General features: G+C 42.2%; 1 protein-coding gene across 3 annotated transcripts in view; it reads right to left on the bottom strand.

Annotated features, from left to right (window-relative positions):
• LOC126391718 (intermembrane lipid transfer protein VPS13B-like) overlaps positions 1-25,258 on the bottom strand; it is a 347,897-nt gene that overhangs the window by 186,804 nt on the left and 135,835 nt on the right. For all 3 annotated transcript variants that reach the window (XM_050046621.1, XM_050046623.1, XM_050046622.1), the window contains exons 20-22: positions 21,373-21,482; positions 16,990-17,122; positions 1,399-1,532 (exon numbers count right to left, since the gene is read on the bottom strand). In XM_050046621.1, the coding sequence (XP_049902578.1) occupies positions 1,399-1,532; positions 16,990-17,122; positions 21,373-21,482 (377 nt within the window). The remainder of the gene's footprint in view (positions 1-1,398; positions 1,533-16,989; positions 17,123-21,372; positions 21,483-25,258) is intronic.

A 25,258-nucleotide genomic window follows, 5' to 3' on the forward strand; every position in this document is an offset into this window, starting at 1 on the left:
AGACTGATTAAGTTCACCTGCACTTTGAATTCCCTGGAACAGAGTATCCCTGTTGCCGTGAATCAACCAGAGAAAACTTCTGTGCGCCTGTGATGACTTGCCTGCATCTACAACACACTTCTGAAAAGGTATGAAAAAAGGATTCAATGGAGTTATCATCTCTGTAGTAATCTGTGAGATGATAATCTGTTGACATCACCATGTAACAATAACCTTGTCTGAGTCTGACTGTGTGCTGACAGAGAAAACCGACAGTCAAATGCTGCAGTGATCTGTGGGATGCTTAAGTAAGCCAGGCATCCCAACCAGGTCTCTCATGATGACAATATTAGCCTAACTGTAGTACTGTAACACAGATCTCATGTTTACAGTGGCCAACCAAAAACCCAGAATATTGGCGTAACAAAAACACAAAATTAATACTTTGGGTAAATGTGGTCACCATCTTCACAGTAATGTTTGCAAATTGTAGATCAGCAGTTAAAATTTAACCTAATACATCACTGGACACAAAGATGTCCATATTCCCCGATCAGTAATGTACTGAACTGCATGAGTACTGTGTGCGTAGAAACACACACGTGTGCATACACCATGACGTTCTGTTTCTGCATCAAGAGGGGCCCTGTCAGAGAGTTGTCAGCACTTCCTGATGTATTTCAGATGGGGCTGGTTGTGATGTGGGCTCTGCTAACTGGTCCAGTCAAGATGCAGCAAGAATCCACACAATGGGAGCACTTAACTATCCAGTTAGACACTTAAAACAGACAGACAGGGACATCCAGCTAGCCAGCCAGTCAAAGAGAAAGTCAGCCCACCACAAAGGGACACGAGACGCTACGTATGCATTTGTATGTAAAACAGGCTAATGAGCTAACAGCTAACAGAGGTCCCTGGAAGCCATATGGCCACAACCACAGAGAGAGCTAAGCGGGGCTGGGCTAAGCTAAACCTCAGTACCTCTGAGGGAAAGAGGAGTTAATGGTCTCTAAAGTAGATTTGGGACTGTAAAACTGCTCCCGGATGTGTGTGACAGCCAGTAACTTCTGTATCAGGTCAAGTCAAAGAGCAGTAAGTTGGCACTTCTGCTCAAAGATAAATGTGATGACAGTTTTTGATAGATATGCTGGTGCTAGTTCAAAGAATCTAACTGCAATAATGTGAATTCAGTATGCAGCTTAAGAATATTTTGGCAGGGTGAACTCTTTTTGACCCCTCAGTCCTAGAGTATAAGGACATGGCCAAGTGGCATGTCTCTGCCCCCAACAGGACTAGATACAGTGAAAACTTGCATATCACTGCCTAGTGAGCAACAACAAGGACCACCATCCAAAGAAAATGGGTATCTTGTATACCTGCTCGAGTACAACAGTGATGGTATAGAGGATAGTTTGGTACCTGTAGAGTAAGGCGTTTAACAGCATCCCAGGCCTGGGCAATGAGCTCCTTCATTCTCTCCTCTGAGGCTGTCCATGACTCCACTGCTGTGGTGTCGGGCATCACCTTCATTGGAATGGACAGGGGACGTGATTCTGGAAAAGGAAGGAGGTAAAAAGGAGAAAGACATTGGATTCACACATTGTTTTTTAACAGCTTTTCCTAAACAACCAATCAGATTCTGTCTCTGCATCACTGTTCAGTATTGTGTGCACCCAGTATTAATGTGAATTAGTTTTGTTTAAACTTCTGGTCCTGTGACGAAGTAGAAGCACTTGATAACAAGCGATGCTGTCTTTTTCTTTTCATAGATCTCTCTAAGGTCTTTAATACTGTTGACCACAATATTCTAACCAGGCATTTTACAGATATTGTTTTTATGCAAACTCTCAAATCTCACAGCAAGAACCCAGGGTATTGTGCCACCTCAGAAGAAGTTCTCAATTCATTATTTACTATATACAAAAATTGCATTGGGTAAAATATACCAAACTCTGCCTTTCATTTCTATGCTGATGACAGTGTCCATTACTGCTTTGCACCTACCCCTGCTAAACCTTTTGAGTATCTTCAGTACACATTTGACAGAATATGAAAACAGCTTTGTCAGCTGCAACTTTTCTGCAGAAAAAAAACAAAACTTTTGTTTGTTTGTTTTTTTCCAGAAATGTTACCAGAGGTGGTAAACAAATTGAACCGCTATCTACTTTAAAATACCTAGGGTTTTTTAATTGATGACCACTTGTCTTTTAAGGCGCAATAAAAGTAAATCGAGTCAAACGGAAAATGGTGGAGTCTACCTTTTTACCTGACATTTATCATGACAATGTGTTCTTCACATGCTAGATAACGTGTATCATGGGGCTCTGTTATTCATTACAGTTTGTAATGACACCATTGTGTTTCATACTCAAAAACAGAATTGGCCTGCTTTATGTTTATGATGCCTAAGTCACTGGTATGATTTTATTTACAAAGATATTATTTCTACCTACTAATCTTCTCCTTGAAAATGAAATATGGAAATTACAATCTCTGTTGGCAGAACTTTTTGGCATCTTGTTGTGCCCAAAGTCAAAATTGAATTGGGGTTAAAAAAAAAAAAAGCTTTTAGGTTCTCTGCACTTTCAGCATGGAAAAATCTGCAGAAGGATCTTAAGCTTCAAGACCTGGTGACCTTGAATGAGTTTAAAACCAAGGTGAAATCTATTGAGTCCAAGCTGCCTGTGTGCAACTGTTTTATCTAATCATTTGATATTACTCAAATCTATGTGCTTTTATGTAAATGGTATTTGTTGTTGAAACTCGGTGTTGCTGCTACTCTTGGTCAGGTCTCCATTGCAAAAGAGATCTTTGATCTCAATGAGGCAAACCTAGTGAAATAAAGACTAAATAAATAAATAAAAGTAACCTCTTTACCACAAAACTATTGTAGCACCCTCTAACATATTATACAAAATCAATATACTACAGTACATAAGACATAAGATTAAGACTGTACTGTCCTGCATTAATCCTATATTTAACTTTCTTCGTAATTCACTGTTATTTTCATTTGCTGTACAGTATCATGTTATATGATGTTTAACTGACACTTCATTGAGGTGATGTAATGTTGGCACTCAGGTTTCTTGTCTCCTACAGAAGGAGAGGGAGCTATGAGAACTGAGAGAATGCACACACACACACACACACACACACACACGCACACACGCACACACACAGTGTCCTAGACATGACATGTCCTGGTGTGCCTGCTGTGGTCCAGACGAAGGTCGATTGTCTGTGCTGACACTCATGGCAACAGCCAAGCACACAAATCCCACAGCAACAACCCCCTCAATTAGCTTTTGCATTCACCATATGAACCTGAAGGGCAAATAACACCTTCAGTTCTCAATGGACAGTTCTTGTGAAAGAAGACATTCAGATAAGGGAGAGACTGGGTGTAAGAGAGAAGCAGAAATCGAAGGGTCTGAGACAGAGGCATATAGACAGAACACACATTCTACCAGGTTAGCCTGAGGTCTGTGGATGTTAAAGCCATCAGGGCGTCAGAGGTGAGGGAAGGGGGGTCCCTCTGAAGACACATTAAGACATATTCCATGATTTAAAGGTCTGCCTTGCTCAGCAGCTCTCTCCCACAGTTGTCATGAAACAGCGGTGATGTCACAGCACTGCCGTGCCTCCTCAGACGCCACGCTCCCAAATATCACTAAAACAGCCAAATGGGTTGTCATGACAACAAGAGTGTGTTGCTGGGGTGATGGACAAAAAGGATGGTTAGTTACCCTGATTTGTGGTCGATGTGGCAACCTGCCTAAAACTTGTGGGTGGGAGCGTGTGTGTTTGTGCGTGTGTGTGTGTGTGTGTGTGTATGTACAGCCGAGTGACTGAGGTCACAGGTGCATGTGTGTAAAGCGCGTGTGTGTGTGTGTGTGTGTGTGTGGTGTGTGTGTGTGTGTGTGTGTGTGTGTGTGTGTGTGTGTGTGTGTGTGTGTAAGTGGAAGAAACCAGACTGAGGGCCGAGATCATCGCGTCTGGACTCTCTTACAGTATTTTCTCACACTCAGCATCCAGGTGCCTCGGGCATCCAGGGACTATGAAATGGACTGTATTTGTCATGATGCCTACAATCATTGTTGCATCATTACGTACTATGCACAGTTCTTTGACCGCAATGTATATTTTGTCCATTTGACAACCCATATTTTCCAATCTGCCTTCTCCCTTATTCTTATTCTTCAGCTACATTGTTTCTTTAAGCCTTGTACACAACCAATTCCAATGTTCATGTACTTCACTAAATATCCATATAGTCACAGATGGCAAAAATTGACTTTGACAGGACAGATTGTGTTTCATGGACTGTCTTTCATTGAGTAATGTGCTGAGAGTGCTGCATAAACCGCTGTGATATCATTGGGTTGTCAATAGCGTTTTGTTGTAGAGGGCTGTGTGTGTGTTAGAGTATTCCTGTCAGACTGCATTAGTGAAGTGTTTCCTGTTGAGCTCTGCAGGGGATCCATATAGACATGACAGAACTCTGTGGCTGCTGCTCTCTGTCATGTGGCTCAGCTGTCTAGACTAAGGAGACTTTACCCCTGGGACTGGACACGCTCTGTGTGAATGTGTGTTTATTTGTTAAGAAGGTTGTGATGCTGTAGTGTATCTGCACGTGTGAGTGATTGGGTGAATGAGTCAATGTCTGCACCCCGTATGATCTTAACTCCACTGGTGGTTATCATTGGAAATACCACAGTCTCACTACTTACGTCAGTGCCCTGGTTACCCCCCCCGAATACCCGAAATACAACCTTGCCCAACCAAACAGTGTCTTACCACATTGGAAAATACAACGCAAACATACTGTATATCCACGCACACTGCCTTGACAACACACAACGGAATAAACAGTAAAACAGACCCCAAATGAGTTCACACCCTCACCAATCATCATTGATGAAATGTTAAAGTAAACAGAGACCACCCTTTTGAGCTTGAGACACATTAGTCTTGGTCACACACATTTTTACCAAGTCTTTCCAATTTACCAAAAATAATCTATTACACACCATGAGCTTGTTGGTGTGAGGGTGGAGTGGTCCCTGCATGACCAGAAGTTGGAGACTAACTAGCTGTGTATGTGCATTTTGAAAACTACAGCTATGGATATGCAAGCCAACGTGAGTAGGTATGCAGTGTGCCACATGCAGTATGCAATCACGTAAACCTATGGAACTAAATTTATTATGCACAACATGCTGTGAGTATTAATATACGTGTAGGTGAGGGCACACACGTGTCAGCACAGAGCCTGGAGTCCGGCCAACAGAGAATGCCATGAGCAGTTAGAGCAATTACCATTAAATTTAGCTTTTAACACCCTGACCTTCTGCTAACTTCTCACTTCAAATCAATACCACCTTCAAAATTTTAATCTGAGTCATGTTCTAGAGGAATCCATCACTCTTCTCGATATTATTACTTTTTGGCCTGGCCTCAAAGGTGGTACTGGCTGCAGTTTTCATCTAAAAACTGGTTATTGCCCTAATCCTATGGATCTTATAGGACATTCACCTGAAATAGACCTGGGAGAGAAGCCTTTTTTTTTTTTTTTTTTTTTTTACTTCAGGAGTAGGCAAGACTGTGAATGTCCTTCCCGAGAGAAAGTCTGTTAGGCCAATCACAAAGTGTGCTAAAGTAAAGCATAGGCAGTAACAATGCAAGGCCAGTCTGCTCCCCGCTTTGTTTTAAATACCATTCCAGGACTCTGTTTGTTAATCCTGGGGTCATTATTTGGAATGAAACTGCCATATCTTGTTATAGTGACTTGGCGCCCGCCATTTCTGCAGGGAGGGGATTGAAAAAAGAGTGAGGCAGGCAGGGACAGAGAATGAGAAAGACAGAGAAAACACAAGAGGTCTAAATTCAAATGAAAGAGAAATATGACAGGAGCGCCCAAAGCTCTTAAACCTGCCCAGGCCTAACAAGTCCTGAGAGTCCTCTTAAAGTGGGGTTATTCCCCCTGTCTCGTGCCATCTCAGCCATGTCCTCATTTTCACCCTCAGTTAGGCCATTAGGCTAATATCTTATTGGCCAAACTCTGACCATACACCCTTCCCCTCTCCTTTCCTCCTCTGGTTTGTTCTCACTCTCTCCCACCACTCCCTCTTTCTCGCTTAGTGTTCAGCTGGAGTGTGGAGCTGCCAGTCCAGTCCCCTATAAACATTCTCATGTTCTGATGGTAATTATTCATCCTCTTTAAGGGCTCCATCACATCTCCCAGCAAGTGAAAAAGCCCGGATCTTTCAAGCCCACAGCCTGAGCATGTGTCAAGTGATCAGAGAAAATGCAGAGACCAGAGCCCCATTACAACACGTTGACTTAAAGGCGAGAAACAAATCAGTGTTGCCTCATTTCATGATGTACAACACAACACCGCCACAGCAGCGGAGTAGCGTTGCTGTAAAATGTGTGAGGGTGTGTGTGGTGTGGTGAGTGTAAATCACACATAATACAAATGTGTGATCCACACACGCATTAACACACACACGCACACACAAATTCATTCTGATACACCAACACTAACATCATAACGGCCCCATTTTCCACTACAGTCTTTTACAACAATAATGGCACAGAGTATCCATTTGTCCTTCCTAAGCGGTTGAGCAAGTCAACCATAAAAACTGCCTCATTGAGGGATCTCGGCATTTCCCCATGCCGCCTGCTATCTTTCTGGTATGTTCGCTTTTACAAATGGTTTACAGTGAGTTGAAGTGTTGTATATTCTGTTACAGCTGCGTGCAGAGGCAGCAATGGGGCTCTTTAATAAACCTGCCCGCCTATTTGTTTTGGATGCAAGTCGTGTTTATTTAAATATTTACGTAACTCCATTTGTTACGGGGTTATTGAAGACGCCATGAAGAAGTGCTGGTGTGGCCAGGCTGACTGAGTGGGTGCGGAATGGATAAGATGGTGGCAAGAGGACTGCGTTTCAGGAGTTTTATCTTGCCCATTTTTTCCTACTCTACACACACTGCATCCATATACACGCTGTAGGATCTCTCTTCCTGCCAGCTCTGCTTTAGGAAGTCCCCTAACCAGTCAAGTTAATTGTGGAGGGAAAACTTTTCAGTTCAGGCATGTGGAGACAGACTCTGATGTCTCTGGCAAGACGAAAAGCGAGAAGAGGATCACACACATTTCCCATCGCAGTCGTCATCACTTTCATCATCATTATCATCATCATTATCATCAGAGTTCAGCCTGATCATACACAACATTGCTATCCAACCTATACAATATGCAGTTGAGATACTTATCTAAAAAAAGAGGGGAGGGGAGAAGAGAGCTTCTGCCAGTCAGACCATGACACAATATGTAAAGAATGACAACAAAAAGACACGTCTTCTCAGTGTGACACCAAGACCCTTTGAAACATTCCCTGAAATCATCTCAGCCCAGTTTCCAATCCCCTCCTGTTCCTCTGTCATCTGAGCTAAGCCCCCACCAGCCTGCGCACTAATCCACGCTACATCTGATGAACCACAGCTCAACCCCGACTTCCCTCTCTGCTCCGCTCACTTCAACCTCAAAAACCACAGCCAACATCCACAAGGCCTAATACCGTTATCATTCATGAAAGCAGAAAAGGGATACATAAGGACAAATCGATCCCCCACAGACTGTTGTCAGCCCTGGAAGTCAGGGAGACGTTTGTATGGGCTCATCAGTGTGCAGAGGCCAAAGACATTCTCATCTAGCGAGTAGAGTCCCCTACAGACTACAACCCTGCTTCTCAGGGGGGGCCTCCTATCTCATTATTCCTCCTTTTTCTTGTTTTCTTTCCCCACTCCAACCATCATTACCTTGATAAATTATTGACTTTACCAGAAAAATTAAACTATATAAATAACTCCACAATGAAAATATTATCCCCTTCTGAAAAGTGTACAGCAGCCAATAAAAACCTGCCTGACTTCCATCAGGCTACTTGGGCTTGGATTAAAGTTATGTATGACTGTGTAGTTCTGCCTGAAATCCTCTCATCAGTTCTCTCCCTCTTTTATATATGTGTATATGCATGTATATATTAGTTTCTCTCTGCCATTTCTTACTCCAGAACATATTAATGTATGTCTTTCCAGAATATACATCTCTCAACCATGAAATCTGGACTTTCTTTCCTGTTCTCAACCTTTTTGCTGATGCACTATGGTTGAGATCACAGAAAAGCCATCATTGCAGGGAAGTTTTTGTGAGGCCAACAGTCTTGACTATCACCGTCTTCTTCCTTGCAGATTGACAATATGAACTTTACAAATGTTTCCATGTCCCTCTTTCTCTTTCTGGTCCTCCCAGTAAACAGCAAAATTACATCTAATCCTATCATCCAGACCACTAGCAGACAGGAACTAAGACAACAGTGCTTGTTCCAACCTTTAAGAAGCTCAGCCAGGTCGCAGGATAGGTTTCTCAGCAAAAGAAGTATGTTCTCAGAGCGCCAACGGCTAATTTTAGGCTTGAAAAGGAAAGCCAGTGAGATCATTACTCTGGTAGATGTTAGAGAACAATGAGAAGCTCGGGAGGCTCTCGATCAGAAACACAGTACTGCTGCCAATAAGAACATTCATTAGGGACAAATAAAGAAAATACTTAGAGGCTAGTTTTATGTGAACCAATTTGTGGCGTAATTGTGCGGGCAGACAGAAATCGACCTCAAACTGAGGAGAAACGACTTGTTTTCAAAGTCGCCGTTCCACTGCCTTTCTTGTAAAGCATAATCACACAAAAACAACTGTTAACACTTCTGATGATGTTACTTAGCAACTTTCAAACAAATCCTATTAATGAGTTAAATGATCTGTCTTGTGTTCTTTTTTTTTTTTAAGAAATGATGTCAAAACATCAGCCTCCAGTCTATCCACCAGAATATTCACTCGGACCATACATGTATACTTTGGACAGAAAAGCCTGATGGACTGACCAGAAATATCTGCTTTCCTAAAAGCCGCACAAAACCATACAATTATTAAAAGGGAGCATTTTGAAGAAACCACTTTTAGCGCAAAAAACACCTAGACAAGGCTTAAAAATTATTTGTACAGTGTGGGTGTAGCATATATGTCATTAGAAAAATAAACCAATTCAAAGAGAAATATGATTCCTTATGTGATGGAGAGCCAATCTCAATTGCACACGTGTGTCTTTAGTAACATAAAAATATCTGTAATATCCTCTACCATGTGCTGTGTTCAAAGTCAAAGCCTCTGTCATCCCCCCGAACTGGCATCAGTCCAATTTAGCCAATGCTTTTTCTAAAAGTCAGCGGTGTTTTGTAACATGTACCTTGTATATTTAACATGCGCAATGACCAAAACCAGAAAGGAAGAGAGACAGAGTGAAATATTTTGTTGCCAAATGGAGTTGAGTGGATATGGGCTCTGAGATCCGAGCTGGGCAGCCCCACAGCCCCAGTATGATATCACCTTGCCCTCAGTGCTTTCTTGGGAAATGATCTGCAGTGAACTGGTTCTGTGTGTCTCTGTACATTTGCCTACACATTAACAGGCACCTTACAAGAGCCTGCAGGAAAGTCCCCCTTGATTACTACGAAACTGTAGCTAGGCTGAATGTGGTAACAAAACAACATAACACACTCTTTACATCATAAAAGTGCCAGGCATGCGTTCAAATGGCCAATTGGAAGCAGGGACATCTAGCGAGTGCAATTGTTCTGAGGAGGCTTTGAACTGCTAAAAGCTCTGAAAATGATTTTCTTCCAGTGGATTATGATTTATTCTGTAATTCCCTGAGGTGATTCTGTGGGGAAATCAATAGCTCCAGTGGAAAACTATGATAATCAATAGGCACAGAAAAAGACTGCTCTCGCCAGTTTATAATCAGGCGGAACAGAACACCACTCTATATCAATACTCCATATATCCAGTGCATCGGGTCATTTAATCTTATAATAGTATTTCAAACAACCACACTGGACATGCAAACTGTTAACTTATATTTCTGAACTGACCACTTTAATGCATGGTTAGAGTACGCACTGTGAGCTTCAGAGTGTCTCGGGGGGCCAGGGGCCAGAACAGCTTGTATCCTGGAACAGAATATCTTACTGTAGTGGACCCAAAGAGGAATCAATTGAAACATTACTCTGCGGTTGATATAGTTTTTACAGGAACGTACATTGTCTTCTGTCTTTCAGTGTCTCCTAATAAAGGACAAATAGCAATATTGAGGCAGCCAGGACTACAATTGTTGTAGCATAAAAGGTAGCAAATTCATTTGTAGCAAACTTTAAAATCGGTACAGCTTCACAAAGTGACTCAGGATTGCGATGGCATTACAAACATTACAAGCATTCAGGGACTTAATATATTAGTTGCACACAAAAAGGAATAGTTTCAATTTTTTAAGTGGGATTGCATGAGGTTCTTATCCATAGTCACTTAATGACCTAAAGTCGATGACACCCCCAGTTTGGAAAAGCAGGCAGGAGTACCAACACGGAAGCTGAGCAATGTACTTTCTTTGGAAGGGTCAGCAACAAAACATTATCCTGCTGTCAAACACTGATTTCCCATGGGGAACTTAAGTCACATACCACCGTCTTTAAAGACAGACTCCATTAAGAAAAACAGAAATTTAGGATTGCTGAACACAGGAGCTGCTGGTCTACCACTGCCTTGATCAGTTAGTTTGTGTCATTGTTGACTTTGATCTTAAAAGGGTTAGTTTGGATTCACCAAAGTTACACAATAACACAAACTAAGTAATTGAGGCAATGGCAGACCAGCAGCTGCTGTGTTCAGTGAGCTAAAATTTCCAGTTTTGTAAATGGAGTTTGGTGGCTTTGACAAGAGCATAGATGGTAAACTGTTAAGCTGTTAATGGCCCATCATAAAGGGGTGTCTGTGGCGAGGTAAAGTGGTAAAAATGTTCTCAATGTAGCGTACACTTAAACTGTTACAGATTTTTTTTGGTGTGTCTTTTTTTAGGTCGTTAAAATACGTTTCACTGCTGCCCCCATCCATAGCACATTGCGTAAATTCCATGGTAGTACTCCTGCTGCTTCTCCAAACTGAGTGCATGATGACCACAATCTACTGTATGTAATTCGCTGACTATGGATAAGTACAGCCCCTCTTAAAATGATCCAAACTATCCCTTTAAAGTAAATTAATTTGCAACAAAATACCAGTGTTATGGCTCCTTTAAGAACCTCATGACGTCTTCCTCTGAAGGTCAATGGAGTAGCAGCACCAGTGGCAGTCCAGTTGGCTGACTGCCCTTGTTGAGCCTGAGCCAGTCTTATGTGTTTATTCCCTTTGCATCCCTGTGAGTGGCAGTTCAAACACGTGTTGACTCCAACTGGCAAACAACCTGCACATCTCTCCTCTGTTTACCTAAATAGATGACTGAAGATTGAAAAATAAAACGTCTGCTGCAGTGATTACAACCCCCTTAGAGTCCCCTGAGAAATTATATGCCGGCAATAAATCCACAACTAAAATCGACCTTGTCGTATATCTGGACGTTTATTTGAAGTCACGTTAGAACAAGCACATTAGAGCTATCAAGGAAAATGCCAAATGATAATTTAACAAAAAGAAGAAGAAGAAAAAAGAATGTCTCTGTGTACCTGCTCCAAAAGGGGAAAATGAGCTGGGCCATTTCAGTTCATTTCTAACAACAACACAATTCATTTCTCAGGGCAATTATTAATTTGCTTGAAAACCTTGTTCCGTCACAGCTGATGAGATTAAGGTCCATCAAGACACAATGGTCATTTCTCAACTACATTCACATCAGCTCTACCCTTTAGTAAATCACTATGGCTTATTGATTCAACCTAAGCTAAACAGCTGGCTTGGATGTCCTGGGGTAAACACGCAGCAATTACAAATAGATTCTGAAAAATCCATCAGATCACTCGCAGCAGCTAAATGGCTTTAGAGATGAAATGCATCCTGCTGACAAGAAAAGGCAGAGGACAGTTTTATGTCCAGCTAGCAGTCAACAAAGTATAAACACCCCAGGCAAACATGATAAACTAATAACTGCATTGGATTGAAGGGCTGACCCTGGCAGTTGTTTTTTATTTTTTTTACACAACAGCTAGACCAGAGTGAGCTCCCATCATCTCCCTCCTGTTTAAACATCCAGCTCCTTATTCACAGTGTGCTCCACACATGGTAAAGCAATTAATAAATCATCTTTAGAGAGCCTAATTCCAATCATAACATGTTAGATGTCAGCAGCTCTTCTCATGAGGTGACTGCTTGGGGGAGGCTTTACAAGGGAAAATCCACCCTAACAACAGAATAAGAATCCATATGTTATTCCCATGACCTTGAGCCTTTTACAGAGTCCTGGCTTACCATGGTTCTAACATGTCTACCTTTATTTTAACTGGGTACGATTATGGGGCTAACATATGTGAATTCCATTTTTGGGTGGATTTTTACCTGAGCTGCTTCAGCAAATAACTATTACCCAAAAGGGAAGCTAAATATCGGGATAGATCGGTCTACATATCCAGTGTCTGTGTAACAAGTATCTACCCCAGCCTGGCCAGTCAACCCTGGGGAATATGAAGAATTAACATTCCATTTGTCATCCTCAAATTAATCACAGGAACAATGTATTATTAAGAGAAATGAGGTGGAACAGCATTTTAATCTATGAATCTCAAAAAAAGTGTATCATGTATCACCACAATCCAACAACCCAAGAAAATGTATGGAGATCACATTTTTCATCCATGGCCCAGGATATATAGTCATCTTCGCAAACAAAATAGTTAATTGCAGGAAGGATGCATTATTACGCAACAACGACAAGGTGGAACTGGAGTTCTGGGATGAAGGAAACAAAATACCTGCTGTGCTGCAAGTCCTCCTCTGTAGTGTTGAGCTGTACTCTTTCAAGATTTTCTGACTGCAGGGAGGCTTATTGTTTCACCATGATTAAAACCACAAGGGCTAAATGCCTCTGCCCTTTTCTTATTCTGATTGCTCGCGGAAACAATTTGTAACTTTTCATTACATCTACTCCTGTAACACCGCAGCAATTTCCAGAGAAGATGCTATTCATTTCCTTACAAGCTGTACTCCAATGTAGAGTGTTGGAGTGGGGGCACTGAGGGTTGAATTTCAACAAAATATAGTACCAGCACCTAGTTACCAATGTCTTGTTTTCACTTCACAAGAGAAATATTTGGATAAGAAAGAGCTTGAGCCTGACTCCGTATATGTTTCTAACTAACTAATGCAGTCCAACAATGAGATGCCTTATACAAATAGGTTCAACACTAAACACTCCAACAGACACAATTTCAGGCCAGATGTGCTGATGACTTAACAGTTCAACAGCCAACACACTGTGCACCAACACACTTGGCTAATTCTAAAATCCAGCCTACACTTTGCTATCAGTCATTTACAGACACCTGTGTGGTAGACAGTAGGGCTGGGTTTTGTTTGATACAAAAAATGGGAAAATTATGATACTAGTACCCTCAAAGCAAAAGCAAAAGCAAAACCAATACCAATACGGTGCTGCAGTCATTACCCATAATGTGAATGGGGTGGCATGTAGTATACCATAAAACTTTAATCAATAGCCCAGGTTTATATTTGCTTCGATCACTGAACCCAGTCAGCTTATATCTGGGACAGGCACACAAAACTCTTGCTCAGCAAAGATGAGAAATACTATCAACATTTTCATTTAAACCAGTATGAATATTACTTTTATAAAAATCAGGCTCAGACCCAGCACTCTCACACGACACCTCTCTTTATCCCCATAAACGATATTTAGAACTTAAATAATCAAGGCATTGACATATTTAGACTTAACCACTTTAGAGGTAGAGAGTCACCACTTTTTTTTCTCTCGTTTACCATGCTGGTAAATCTGACTGAATTATACTTTATTGCTCATACTTTCATTAAAATGAACTCAACAATTGGATTATGGAGAGTCTAGCAGAGCTAACAATGAGTAGCATGTCCATATTGACAAAAGCTTAAACATCTATGTTTATTTGTGCGATCTAAGCAGCTAACTAACATTAGCTCAAATGGGTAGCCAAGGACTTGATGGGCTTTCAGAGGTTTTATACATACAAACAACTTTGTAGCATCAGTGGCAACCAGACCCACTGTCTAATTGAGAACTGCATTTACTTGTCAAAACATGTAGCCACACCTGGTAAGTAAAAGGGACTTGGCATTTCACTGGTTCTCCGCTTTTAGTTACAGCTTTGCAGAAGCCGTAATTTGGAACATTTTGGTGGCATCTCAGCACGCTGAACTGCCAACTCCGTTAAATACACCACGCTCAACTTCACCTGACCCCGGATCGTACCTTAAGGGGGTACGCCACCTAGATATAAAATTCCAATATGTGACCTCCATGGATTGAAAAATTCAATCAATGTGTGTTAACATAAACTACTCGCTCTCAAAGCCAGAAACCAGAAAGTAAGTCTCAAACTTGTGATGTCATAGGGTATTAAATTTGGAGCTTGCACCATAGACAACAAAAAGGAGCCTGAGTTTGTGGACCCACAGATTTTGTTTTCTTTTTTTATACCCAAATGAGCTTTATTTAACTGTAGAGTTCTCATATACCTAGAATGGTGCTCTCAGTGTCCACCATAACATCTTTCACAGTAAAGCATCTATGGAGCAGCTCTAGACTTTATACTTGATGACATCACACATTAGCACTCTAGCATTTTGATTTTGGGAGAGAATTATTCATGTTTACTTATATATGTGAACTGTCTTAGACCACAGGAATAACATATGAATTTTGATAATGGGTGTAGCTCCCCTTAAAAGTTATCAGTTACCGATACCCAACCCTGGTAAACTGTGACAAAAATGCAGGCAGCATGACTCAAAAAAAAAAGTGAAAAACTTAACTGAAAGACAAACAGATAGCTAACCAGACAGAAAAAGAAGAATTTAGACAACAAGGCAGAGGAGCAGTCACAGAGATAGACTGGTGGATAGGAGGCCATATACACTGATAGCCAGTGTACTCTAGACAGTTGAGTGCTGCTGACAACCCACAGCGTGATTTAGCTTTGTGTGGATCGTTGGAGCCAAGGTGACTGTTTACGGACGACCCCTAATGAGAGAATTTACTTTCGAGATGTGAATAAGCAAAGATGCTGTGGTATGGAAAAGCCATTAGTGCAGATTTTGAATGAAACAAGGAACAGAGGGAAAACCAGAAGAAAAAAGGCGGCGTGACCTTTCAGCTGTGAGCTTTAAAAGTGAGCAAGGAAAGAACCCTAATGGCCTTTTTTTAGACTTTGAAATGTCAGAGGAGCATTTTTCCTATCAAAACACTTGACATTGGGGGGGACGTCATAGACATGCAATGTTATTTACAGCTACAGGATGACTTCACCCAAAACAGGGATTCATCACTCCTGCTGGGAACACATTTCCCAGGGACTTAGAAAAAAGAAGAAAAAAAGACAAACAACCACTTGCTTATTTCCCCTGACTCTTCACTGGGATGCTTTGGCAGAGAATGTTTCAACCGTTAAAGTGTTTAGAGGACCTGGAGCCTAAACACTGTGAGAGTCAAACAGTAGAGGCTGGGAAGCCTTTTTTACGTGTTTATTTATTTATTCGTTTTTTAAACTCTGTAACTAATTCAGTTACATGAAGCTAGCCAAGACGTTCCACTGGATCACATTAATTAAATATCTATAGGGGAACATAAGAGAGAGGAGGTGGGCTATTAAGTTCATAAATAGACCACATGAGTATTAAATGAAAACCATTTCTGCAGTCAGTGAGGCTCTGTGTTGTGTCATGGACAGCTCCTTAACAGAGGGACTGCCCCAGCCATCCATAGGTATATATACATATACATAATATATACATGTGCACTGTACAGTGCGTGTGTATGTATATGTGTATGTGTGTGTGTGTGTGTGTGTGTGTGTGTTTTGTGACTGTGTAGATTCCTGACACTCATAAAAAATACTATTATTACAAGGTCTTTTTGCACTGCATTTGTACAGTCGATGAATTGTCAGTAACTAAATACCTCCCTCACCTGTTCTGCCATTATCAATAACAACAGAGAAAGCTTATGGATACCATTGGCATGTATGTCTGTTCCTGACACTAAAGCAAGTAGTCACATCCGTGACAAGGTCCGGAACTGCATCTACCCTCTCTCATCTCTGTCCTCCTTCGTTTCTCCAAAACGTCCATCTTCATCCAAAGGTTTCAGAGTTTCCTAGTGATCTGGAAAATTGTGGAGAGGATCTAACGGACCATGGCAATGCTAAACGAGTGTGAGAAAGTGTCTGTGCGTTGCATGCACAGGTGTTTACATTTACAGGATAACCATGCCTGCCTATATGTATGTGTTTGTTTGTATTTGTGTGCTAATATGTACATGTATTCGGTGGATTTGTGTAAGTATGTGCACGCTGAACGTGTTTGTTCTGAACAGGGGGGTCCCAGAAAGCGGAAAACTGGCGTCGAGGAAGGCTCCACGCAGCCAAGCCACTCATCTATTCTGGGCATCCAGAGCCCACAGTAATACTACCAGAGGAGGAAAACAGAGGAGGACATGCCTGGATATGTGGTGTCCTCTGAGAAACGGGTTCACTCAGGTGTCAGCAGGCTGTAGTGTGTTATGTAACAACATAGTAACATGATTTCATTGCATAGAAACAAAGTTAAATACAGTAAATTGTTGTTGTTCCACTACTGAAAGACCATATCCTTAAACACAGAAACAGTGATAGTTATTGCAAATATCAAGGGACAAGTAAATGTCATCACAGTTTTCGTTTGTACATTAATCTTTGCACAAAACATATCTGAAAATAAACACTGAGAGAAGATCTTTTACAACCCTGTTCCCTTTATGTGTGTGTAAACCTCTGGTGCATGGAGCTAATGCCATGTTAATGTATGAAGTGCAATATCACAGTAATATCTTTAGTATTTTACCTATGGCACAGCTCGGGGTTGGTTAACCTACCTGTCACTGTCTTAGTTTTGACCGGGCTGCTGGCATAGTCTGAGGCCTGATTGGAGGGCTGTTTGGCCAGTGGTGTGCTGCCTACTGACACCTCGTCCTCTCTCCTCTTGGCCAGAGGACCTGAACCTGGAGTCTGAAATGACATCACAACGACAGAGCACATATGAGGCCATGGGAAAGGAAATATGTTTTGTTTATTTTAACATGAAAACATTTCCATTGAATATGCATTCAGTTGTTTTTTTTTAAGAGCATGTTATCAGGTGTAAGAGCACAAATTATTCAAACACTGTTCTGTGTTAGTAAGGCCATGACCCAGAGATAACTTTAGATAGCTTAAAAGATCTGGGTTAATCAGGAGACACAATACATAATGCAATGCAAGACAGAAAGGGAGGCAGAGAGAGAAAGAGAAAAGAAAAATGCAGTGGAACACAACAGAGGCCTCCAAGACCAACAAGGACTAGTGACAGCTCCCTGTTGTTTTTGAGCAGTCTCCCATGCTGCTGGCAAGCCAAATGCACGCACGCACGCACACACACACACACACACACACACACACACACCCTGGCTGGCAGTGTGATGGCTGAAAGACAGAAGAGTGGAAGGTTGGTCTGAAATAAGGAAACCCCATTAGCATCAGCCAGCAGCAGCACTACGCTATGATGCAGCTGCACAAGGCTGCAGGCCAACCACGTACTGCAGCCTGTGTAAACACACGCACACACACTGATGCAGTTGTTTTTCAATGACTGGGTCGGGACCCAAAGGCTGGTTGTGGTAAGATTAAAAATGGGCCCCCAAATTACATTAGTATTTGAAACTACTGACTGAGGTATGATGCCAAATCCCTCTAAGGTTTTTGCAACTTAACATAGGGTGAATGAAATACTGTAGGCCAGTAGGTTAGTTGCCCAAAGTCACGTTTGACTTGAAAATCATTTTCAGGTCTGTTGAAGATCTACTTAAAGGATATTAAAAATACTGTTTAATTAGAAGGACACTTACAAATACACTCACAACATACACAAACACTGTATTGGAGGCTTCAACAACAAATGCAAGTTCGGAAAAAGATTTAGCAGCAGACCAAGCGCTTTTGACTTTCATGTAACGCTTTAGAACACAGAGCTTTAGACATGAGGCTACGGCTCAGAAGAGCAGAAACTTTCCACAGTAAGCCTCCGAGATAACATTATCTTCTCTCCTGTCTCTTCTGCCTGGAAGTGGTGAGTTTACTGGTCACAACAACTTAATATGACACAATCTCTGGCTTTTTATTGGCATCTAATGTCTACAAAAAATGTTGTTGAACATTTCCAATCCGTTGTTAGCGCTGTGAGCTTGTTTACTATATTACATGAATGCTCCTGTCACAATGAACGTCCCACTGAGCACCGTTCAAACTTCAAAACTTTATCTGGGACAAAAAAATAAAATAAAATAAAAAAATCATCTAATATTCGTATTAAATGGCCAAATCTAATTCAACTGACATAATTCTGAGTTGGGTACGGCCCTACTTGAATACTGAGTCTTTTTTACAAGCAGAAATTGCGATCCATCTTTTTGTTTTTGTTAGGCAGCGACCTCTAATGGCTGTAGTAATTATTACAGGAGCAAAGAAGGAAGACAGGCAACGTAGTTTAAAGAACTACAAAGTTGGCTTAGGGTGGGGAGGGAGGAAGGGAGGGGGATGGTTCAAACAAGTATTGGACTTTCATTCAGGAAATCGGTGTTCGAGTGCCACACGAAACCAAAAGTCAGCAATGAGTTATTTAAAGGAGCTATATGTAAGAAATCTAAAGCAAATAGTTGTAAAATCCTCCTAATATGTCACAGAGACTAAGGAATAATGTTCATATAACATACTGATCTCACCGACAACAATAGTACAGCCAGAATATTCGCATCTAAAAAAAATTTTTTGCAGTCTGCAAATCATGTTTATGTTTTGAATTTGTGTTTTGGCCTGTTGCGCCACCCACCGCCGTCTACCAGTCACGCAGTCAGTAGAGTCTCAGCATCAGTTACAGTTACGACTGAGCTACAGCAGCATGGCAAGCAGCGTTAGCAGTGTCCCGGTACATAGCATTAGCAGCCGGCTCCTCCTCAGCTGTATCCCGGCAGCAGCGTTAGCTGTGTCCCGGTACAGAGCATTAGCAGCCGGCTTCTCCTCAGCTGTATCCCAGCAGCAGCGTTAGCAGCAGAGAAGCCGGACTTGCTCGAACGGTCCGCTGGAAAACCGAAGATCAAGGACGCAGCGACGCGGCCCTGCCATGGCAGCCACCCGTGGGCAAACAAATCAGTCTCCAGCGTGCCGCTGTCCAGCAACCTCGAATCTGTAGGCGACTCGCGGCAGTATTTTGAATTTGAGTGCAGTAACCGTTTTGGCCACATTCTTACATACAGCGCCTTTAAACAATGTCACACAGTGTGTTGTAGTATGTCACCTGATGTTTGTGACATATGTTACATGACATATGGAGATTTGCTGTCGAAACCGAACCTTGTAGTTTTGGTGCAATTGCGACCATTTCACATTAACTCATGCTGAAAACAGCAACCATTAACAGTCATATACGAGCTATTCTGTCTTCAACTGGTATTGGCGCCAGTGTAGTAAATGCTCCTAAGGGTCATATTCAGAGAGCGGGAACAAAGACCTATATGGCCATATGGTTTGGAGGAATTGTTGAAAATTCTGTATAGACAAACCATATGGCTGCTTTGTTCGTTCATGTGTTGGAGAAAAAATGCTAAATGGTTAAAAATAAATTATATAATTCAGTTTGTACATTTCATGGAAAATATGTGCTTGGCTACATTTTAACACTCTATGCTAAAAGCAGGTACCTTACCCAATGACCATCGCTCATTCCTTGTGGATGACATAGTATGAGCTAACTCCTTCTACCACACACACTGAGGGAGGGTGAAAACAGCCAAGGAAAATGCCTGTTTGGTTTTCAACCTTCTTTTTTCCTCTTATTCCCTTTCTCTTCATTACCCGCTTCCCTTACCATCTCCCTCTACTATTCTGATTTGTGGCCTGTGAGCTTGTGTTTCCTGCTCGCTTTGGTAGTTTCAGTTGATTTTTAATTCAGCCTCCCTCTCCTTTCACCGCACCTTCTCAATGCTGTCCTGTGCTTTCCCTTTACTGGTGTCTCCTCTCTGTTCCATAAACGTCTTCCTTCACCGCATTCCTGGGCATTTTCTTTTGTCTCTCCATATGTTACTTTTCACCTCTCCATATCTGTCCTCTGCACTTTCTCTCTATCATACCCCCACATGACTTTCCTCTCAATTGTTGAGGACTGCACTTCTCTGATACTTTTGCTTATGTTCTGTCTCCCTCCCATTACCTGTTCTATGCTTTCTTCCCCACTTTCTTTTCTCGTCTCTGTACTACCAAAGGCCCCCTCACTCCTCTCTTCATATCACACATATGTCCTTGTCCCCTTGTCTATCCATCCTACCTCCTTTCTCATTATTTCCTGCCTTCCTGACCCTACCAGTCTGTGTCCTCTCCTCTGTCCTCCACAGGCTGTTGTGTAGCCTTCAGCTGAAGGCCCTGTCTAAACCAGCCAGGCCTTGAGAAGTGGCCCTGACAGCCAGCTGAGGTAGAAACACACACATGAACGCAGGCACAAACACACTCAGCCCCAAATTTTGCTGCAGCATGTCTACACACACAGCAGCCAGTGTTGTGTATCCTTCACACTGGCTGCACTTCAACTCATAACATCTGTTTACCCCAGTACAGCAGTAACCTCCAGAATGGGGAGTTGGTGCAATTAACTCCCTCCCACTTTGTCTGAAACACACACACACACACATACACCCCCACCCACCCACACACACACACACATGCTAACAACCCGTCCAAACTGCAGGAGGCATGAAACAGAGCAACTTGTTGGAAAAAAAACCAACATTTAAAGTATTACAATATGATACTTTCATGTACTATATATATTTATGTGCCTTTATGGGGTGAACCTGTGGTATATCCCAGGCAATCAAAATGAGCATGTCTGCATGTGTGTATGTGTGTTGGAGTGTGTGTAGTGTGGGCACAGAGCATTCAATGTCCATAACCATCACCATGACCCCTGTCAAATAAATAGAGAGAGAGTGGATGGAAGACAGGGAGCAGAGCACATGGAAAAAGGTAGCTGGGAATGAGAGGGAGGGAGGGAGACATTTACATTCCCTTCAGGCTCTTATTCAGAGTCGCTCAGAATGAGTGCAACATTAGAATATGCTGTAGGCATTCTACTAATTGGACTTACATGTACAAGTTACGCATGTAAAACATGTTTAAGCGTTAACACGAAGACAAAGTAACATAGTTTGTCTGAGACAGTGACGATCAGGTACCTGTTGCTGTTGCCTGCTGCTTCCTCTGTGAGGTTGGTACAATAGCCATGTACAGAAAACTGGGTCCACGTTGACAGCTATGCCCTGAACACTGACCAGCAGGACTGCGCCTAGACAACACAAACACACAAAAAGAAACACAATAGATCAGAGATTTTCAATGCCACTCTGAAGACAAAGAAAAATCAAAGCCTCAATAAGTGAGCAGTCTTTCCAAAAATAAAAGACTAATAGGAAAGGATATACTGTACATCTGTCTTGCCTTTACAAGATCAACATTACCGCTCACAAATACAGACCAGTTATTTGAAAGCACTCAAGCAGTGGTTTGACAGTACTAAACTTCAGTTCAATGGGAATGAGATCAAGAGATGCACAGAATCATTGACTAAAGTGGAAACTAACTGAACTCATATAAACAAAAATGTTCTGATGCAATTATTTCAAGTAGGAGGCACATCGATACGGATCACTGAAATCAATGTAAGGTAATAATCAACAAGTGAAAGTGACTTAGGGCAAATCTGCTCAGATTGAGTGTCAAGTTCCTTCACTCTCGTGCCGTTTACACTGTGTCCTAATGACCTGCCGGTGGGTATCGAGCCTGCTTGTTGGAGAGCCGCAAGGAGCACAGTTTGTTTCAATTGCGCTGTTCAAAGTGGTATCACACTAAGCCAAGAATAACATTTTCTTTTGATAAATTTCTATGAAACTCGAGACTTTCTCTGGGTTTTGGTTTACTCTTAAATAATAATCTTTACCAACAATAAGCGGGCCCTGAGGTAATGCATTAGGATCCTATCAATAATGATTCCCATGCCGGCAGGATTAGCGCAGGGTCTCTGGCGTGCCGTGGAATGTCCCAGCATGACGATAGGAGGATGTTTCAGCTCTAGAAGGACTTTCAGCAGTTTAATGGAGCTTTGGACAAGACCCCGGTCTTCTGTTTCAGGCCCTGAGGCAAAGCTGTAAGTGTGTAAGTGTGAATGTGTAAATGTGTGTGTGCATTTCACCTCCGACAAAGCCTGATTGCTTGTTGCTTTGCCTAGCATTTCAGAGTCTCTAAAGCATGGACAAAGCACAATTATAAACTTTCCCTCGACACACACACTCACAAAGACACACACACTCACAAACACACACACATTTTTTGTTACACCGGCTCTCCAGCTTGGCAGGAATCGCTCCCTCCTCCATTATTCCCTGTGAACAATGCAAATAAAACAGCTCTAATTTGCTCCACTTTTACAACGTTTAGTGATTTGTGGCCTGTGAGCCTGTGTGTGTGTGTGTGTGTGTGTGTGTGTGTGTTTGCACAGTATGAAGTAAATGTGTATGACTGAAAGCATGAGTGATGTGACGTGTGCGCGTGTTAGCATACTGTCAAAAGTGTTGTCTGTGTGTGTCTGTGTGTGTGCAGGTATGTAACATGTGAGTCTCTGGTGTGTGCTTGTATGTGTGCATCTACAGTGCAGTATGATGCATGCATGCATATGTACTAGTGTCTGTGTATGATCATTATTCACCAGGTGCATGTCAATCCTGAGCTTTGGTTTATTACTGGCACTGAATCCTTTCTGGGCAAAGGAAAAACTCTCTCATTGGATCAAGTCAAACTGACTCACATCTCTCCCTTTATTGCTTCATCTATCTTTCTGCGTTCTTTCTGTTTCTTTACAGTCTCCCTACCCATCTACATCTTCCTTGTCTCCCTTACAACAGCCTTACTGGCATTTGTCCCTGCTTCAATCCCATTCTAAAACCTAATTCCTGTATCCGTCATCTCTACCTCCCCATTATAATCTGTCTTCTGCTCCTTCTTCCATCCTTCCTAGCCCCCCTTTATCCTATTTCACCCTTCTTTACCCTTCCTTCGGAAACCGTACCTCCACCCTTCCTCGTCATCCTACATCCACCTCTCTCCCCCTCCTGCTGACGAAGAATCATAACCTCAGCCCTGTGGCTTGAACTCCTATACCACAGTGTGGCTGCTTAATAGGCTTTGGCTGTGGCTGTAGTGCTGGGGCCCGACTTCAAGTGGTTTCATCATAGCCCAGAACAGCATGAGCGGTATAGGACCCAAAAGGCTGGGAATGGGCTGAGTAGTGAAGATGTATTCAATAAATTGACCCTAAATTGTGGTCTATGGATGCACTGAGCACGACAAAGCACATTCAGCAGAAATGAGTCATAGCGCAATAAATCATATTGCTTAGTAGATGGGTTGTTTATTTAACATTTATTACTGAGATAAATGAGCAAATCAAAATATATAAAATGCCTAATTGCAGATAACTCCCGCAACCAGAGCAGGTTACTCAGCATCAGTGTTATAAAACCAATAGGCACACTATAATGCCCCAGCTTTTTCATTCTTCACTTAAAGTGGAACAGTCACAAAGAAAATAGAAGAGGTCACTTTTGTTGGTCGTGATGATGGGATGCTCTGCAGTGCCAGAGCTAGTGCAGAAAGCATTTCCATCGCCATGAACACAAAAACCCACACATGTAAGTTTCCATTATAACAAAATTGTCTCATCATCAGATGAACGGAGCTGACTTGCTGAGTGTATTAAAGTCTAGTAAGTTGGTCCCTTAGAGAAGGATGTAAGCTGAAGTAACAGGCAGTGTTTAAAAATGTCATGCCAGCAGCTGTCATCTTATTGTGGCTGTGTGTCATGTGTGTTTGGCTTCTGCCAATGACAGCCATGACCATTTAGATACATCACAACACCACTCAAAAAGCTCTCTTTCTGAAATTAACAGAAAAAACAACCTTTTCTCTCTCTTTCTCTCTGCCAGTTTGACAGTGACACGGAAACAAAATATGTGTTGACCTGGCTTATGAGGCTTTGAAGACCAAGGCTTTACCATCCAAACTGTGTTTTCTTGTTTCATCACTGTGTTGACATAACTGCCGGAGAGTGACACCTCCTTTGAAGCGCACAGCACCATGAAACGGCCTGGCATGCTTAGAGGGTGACCTCGGCGGCAGGCTAACTGTTGTTTTTCTCTGCTCTAACAGGGTGGCATGTGGATAATTACAGAACGTGATGACAATGATAACAGAGGTGTTTTTCTTACTTCCTAAATGATTCCTCAAGAAAACACCAGAAAACTGCTTCAGTGGCCTAGACTCTGAAAATACACACAACCACAAAAATGTCCGTGCAGGCATCTGTGAAGACACACTTACCTTGACTCACCCACAGTGGACCTATTAATGTCAAAGGTGTTTTTTTTTTCTTAAGACCAGTAGAGCTAAAAGAGAGCATGGGGCTGCTGGTGTTGTTTTACGGCTGTCTGACATCAGGCTGCTCAAAGCCTCAGGCTACAGTAAAGCATTAGACCAGACTGAGAGAAGGCCTTTAACCTTTAAGTCCTATATAGATTCTTCAATCAGTCCCCTCTTTTCTGGGCCAACAGCCCCAGTAACCTATCAGCCACACATCTTTCTGTCTTCATATTGTCTTTTTATCAGGCTACGTCCTTTATACATTGACATTTTTGAATGCAAAATCTGCTTTTGTTCAGTCACTGCAAGCATGAAATTCAATAAACTGGGAGCGGTTAGGTCAGTGCAAGTTCAAAAACCAAGTCCCACAGTGTAGACCAAAGCCCTGATTGGGGTTACAGAGGGCACAACCTCCCAACTACAGGGCCATGACCCCACCATCAGAGTTAGAGACAGGCAAAGAGAGGTGGGGCGAGCTAACTGTTCACCCCCCAGGTAGACAGAGGGGGGAGGATTCGTGTTCAAGCCAGCTAATCGTCCCCTCAGAATCGCTTCATTGTTGGACGTGAGGCAGCACTGGGACCCTGCGTCCAGCTTCTCCAACAGAAAATAAATAAATATAGCCCAGCCCGCGTCAGCCAGATGACTTCT

This window comes from Epinephelus moara, chromosome 6, assembly GCF_006386435.1.
Source record: "Epinephelus moara isolate mb chromosome 6, YSFRI_EMoa_1.0, whole genome shotgun sequence".
In the NCBI taxonomy this organism is placed as follows: domain Eukaryota; kingdom Metazoa; phylum Chordata; class Actinopteri; order Perciformes; family Serranidae; genus Epinephelus; species Epinephelus moara.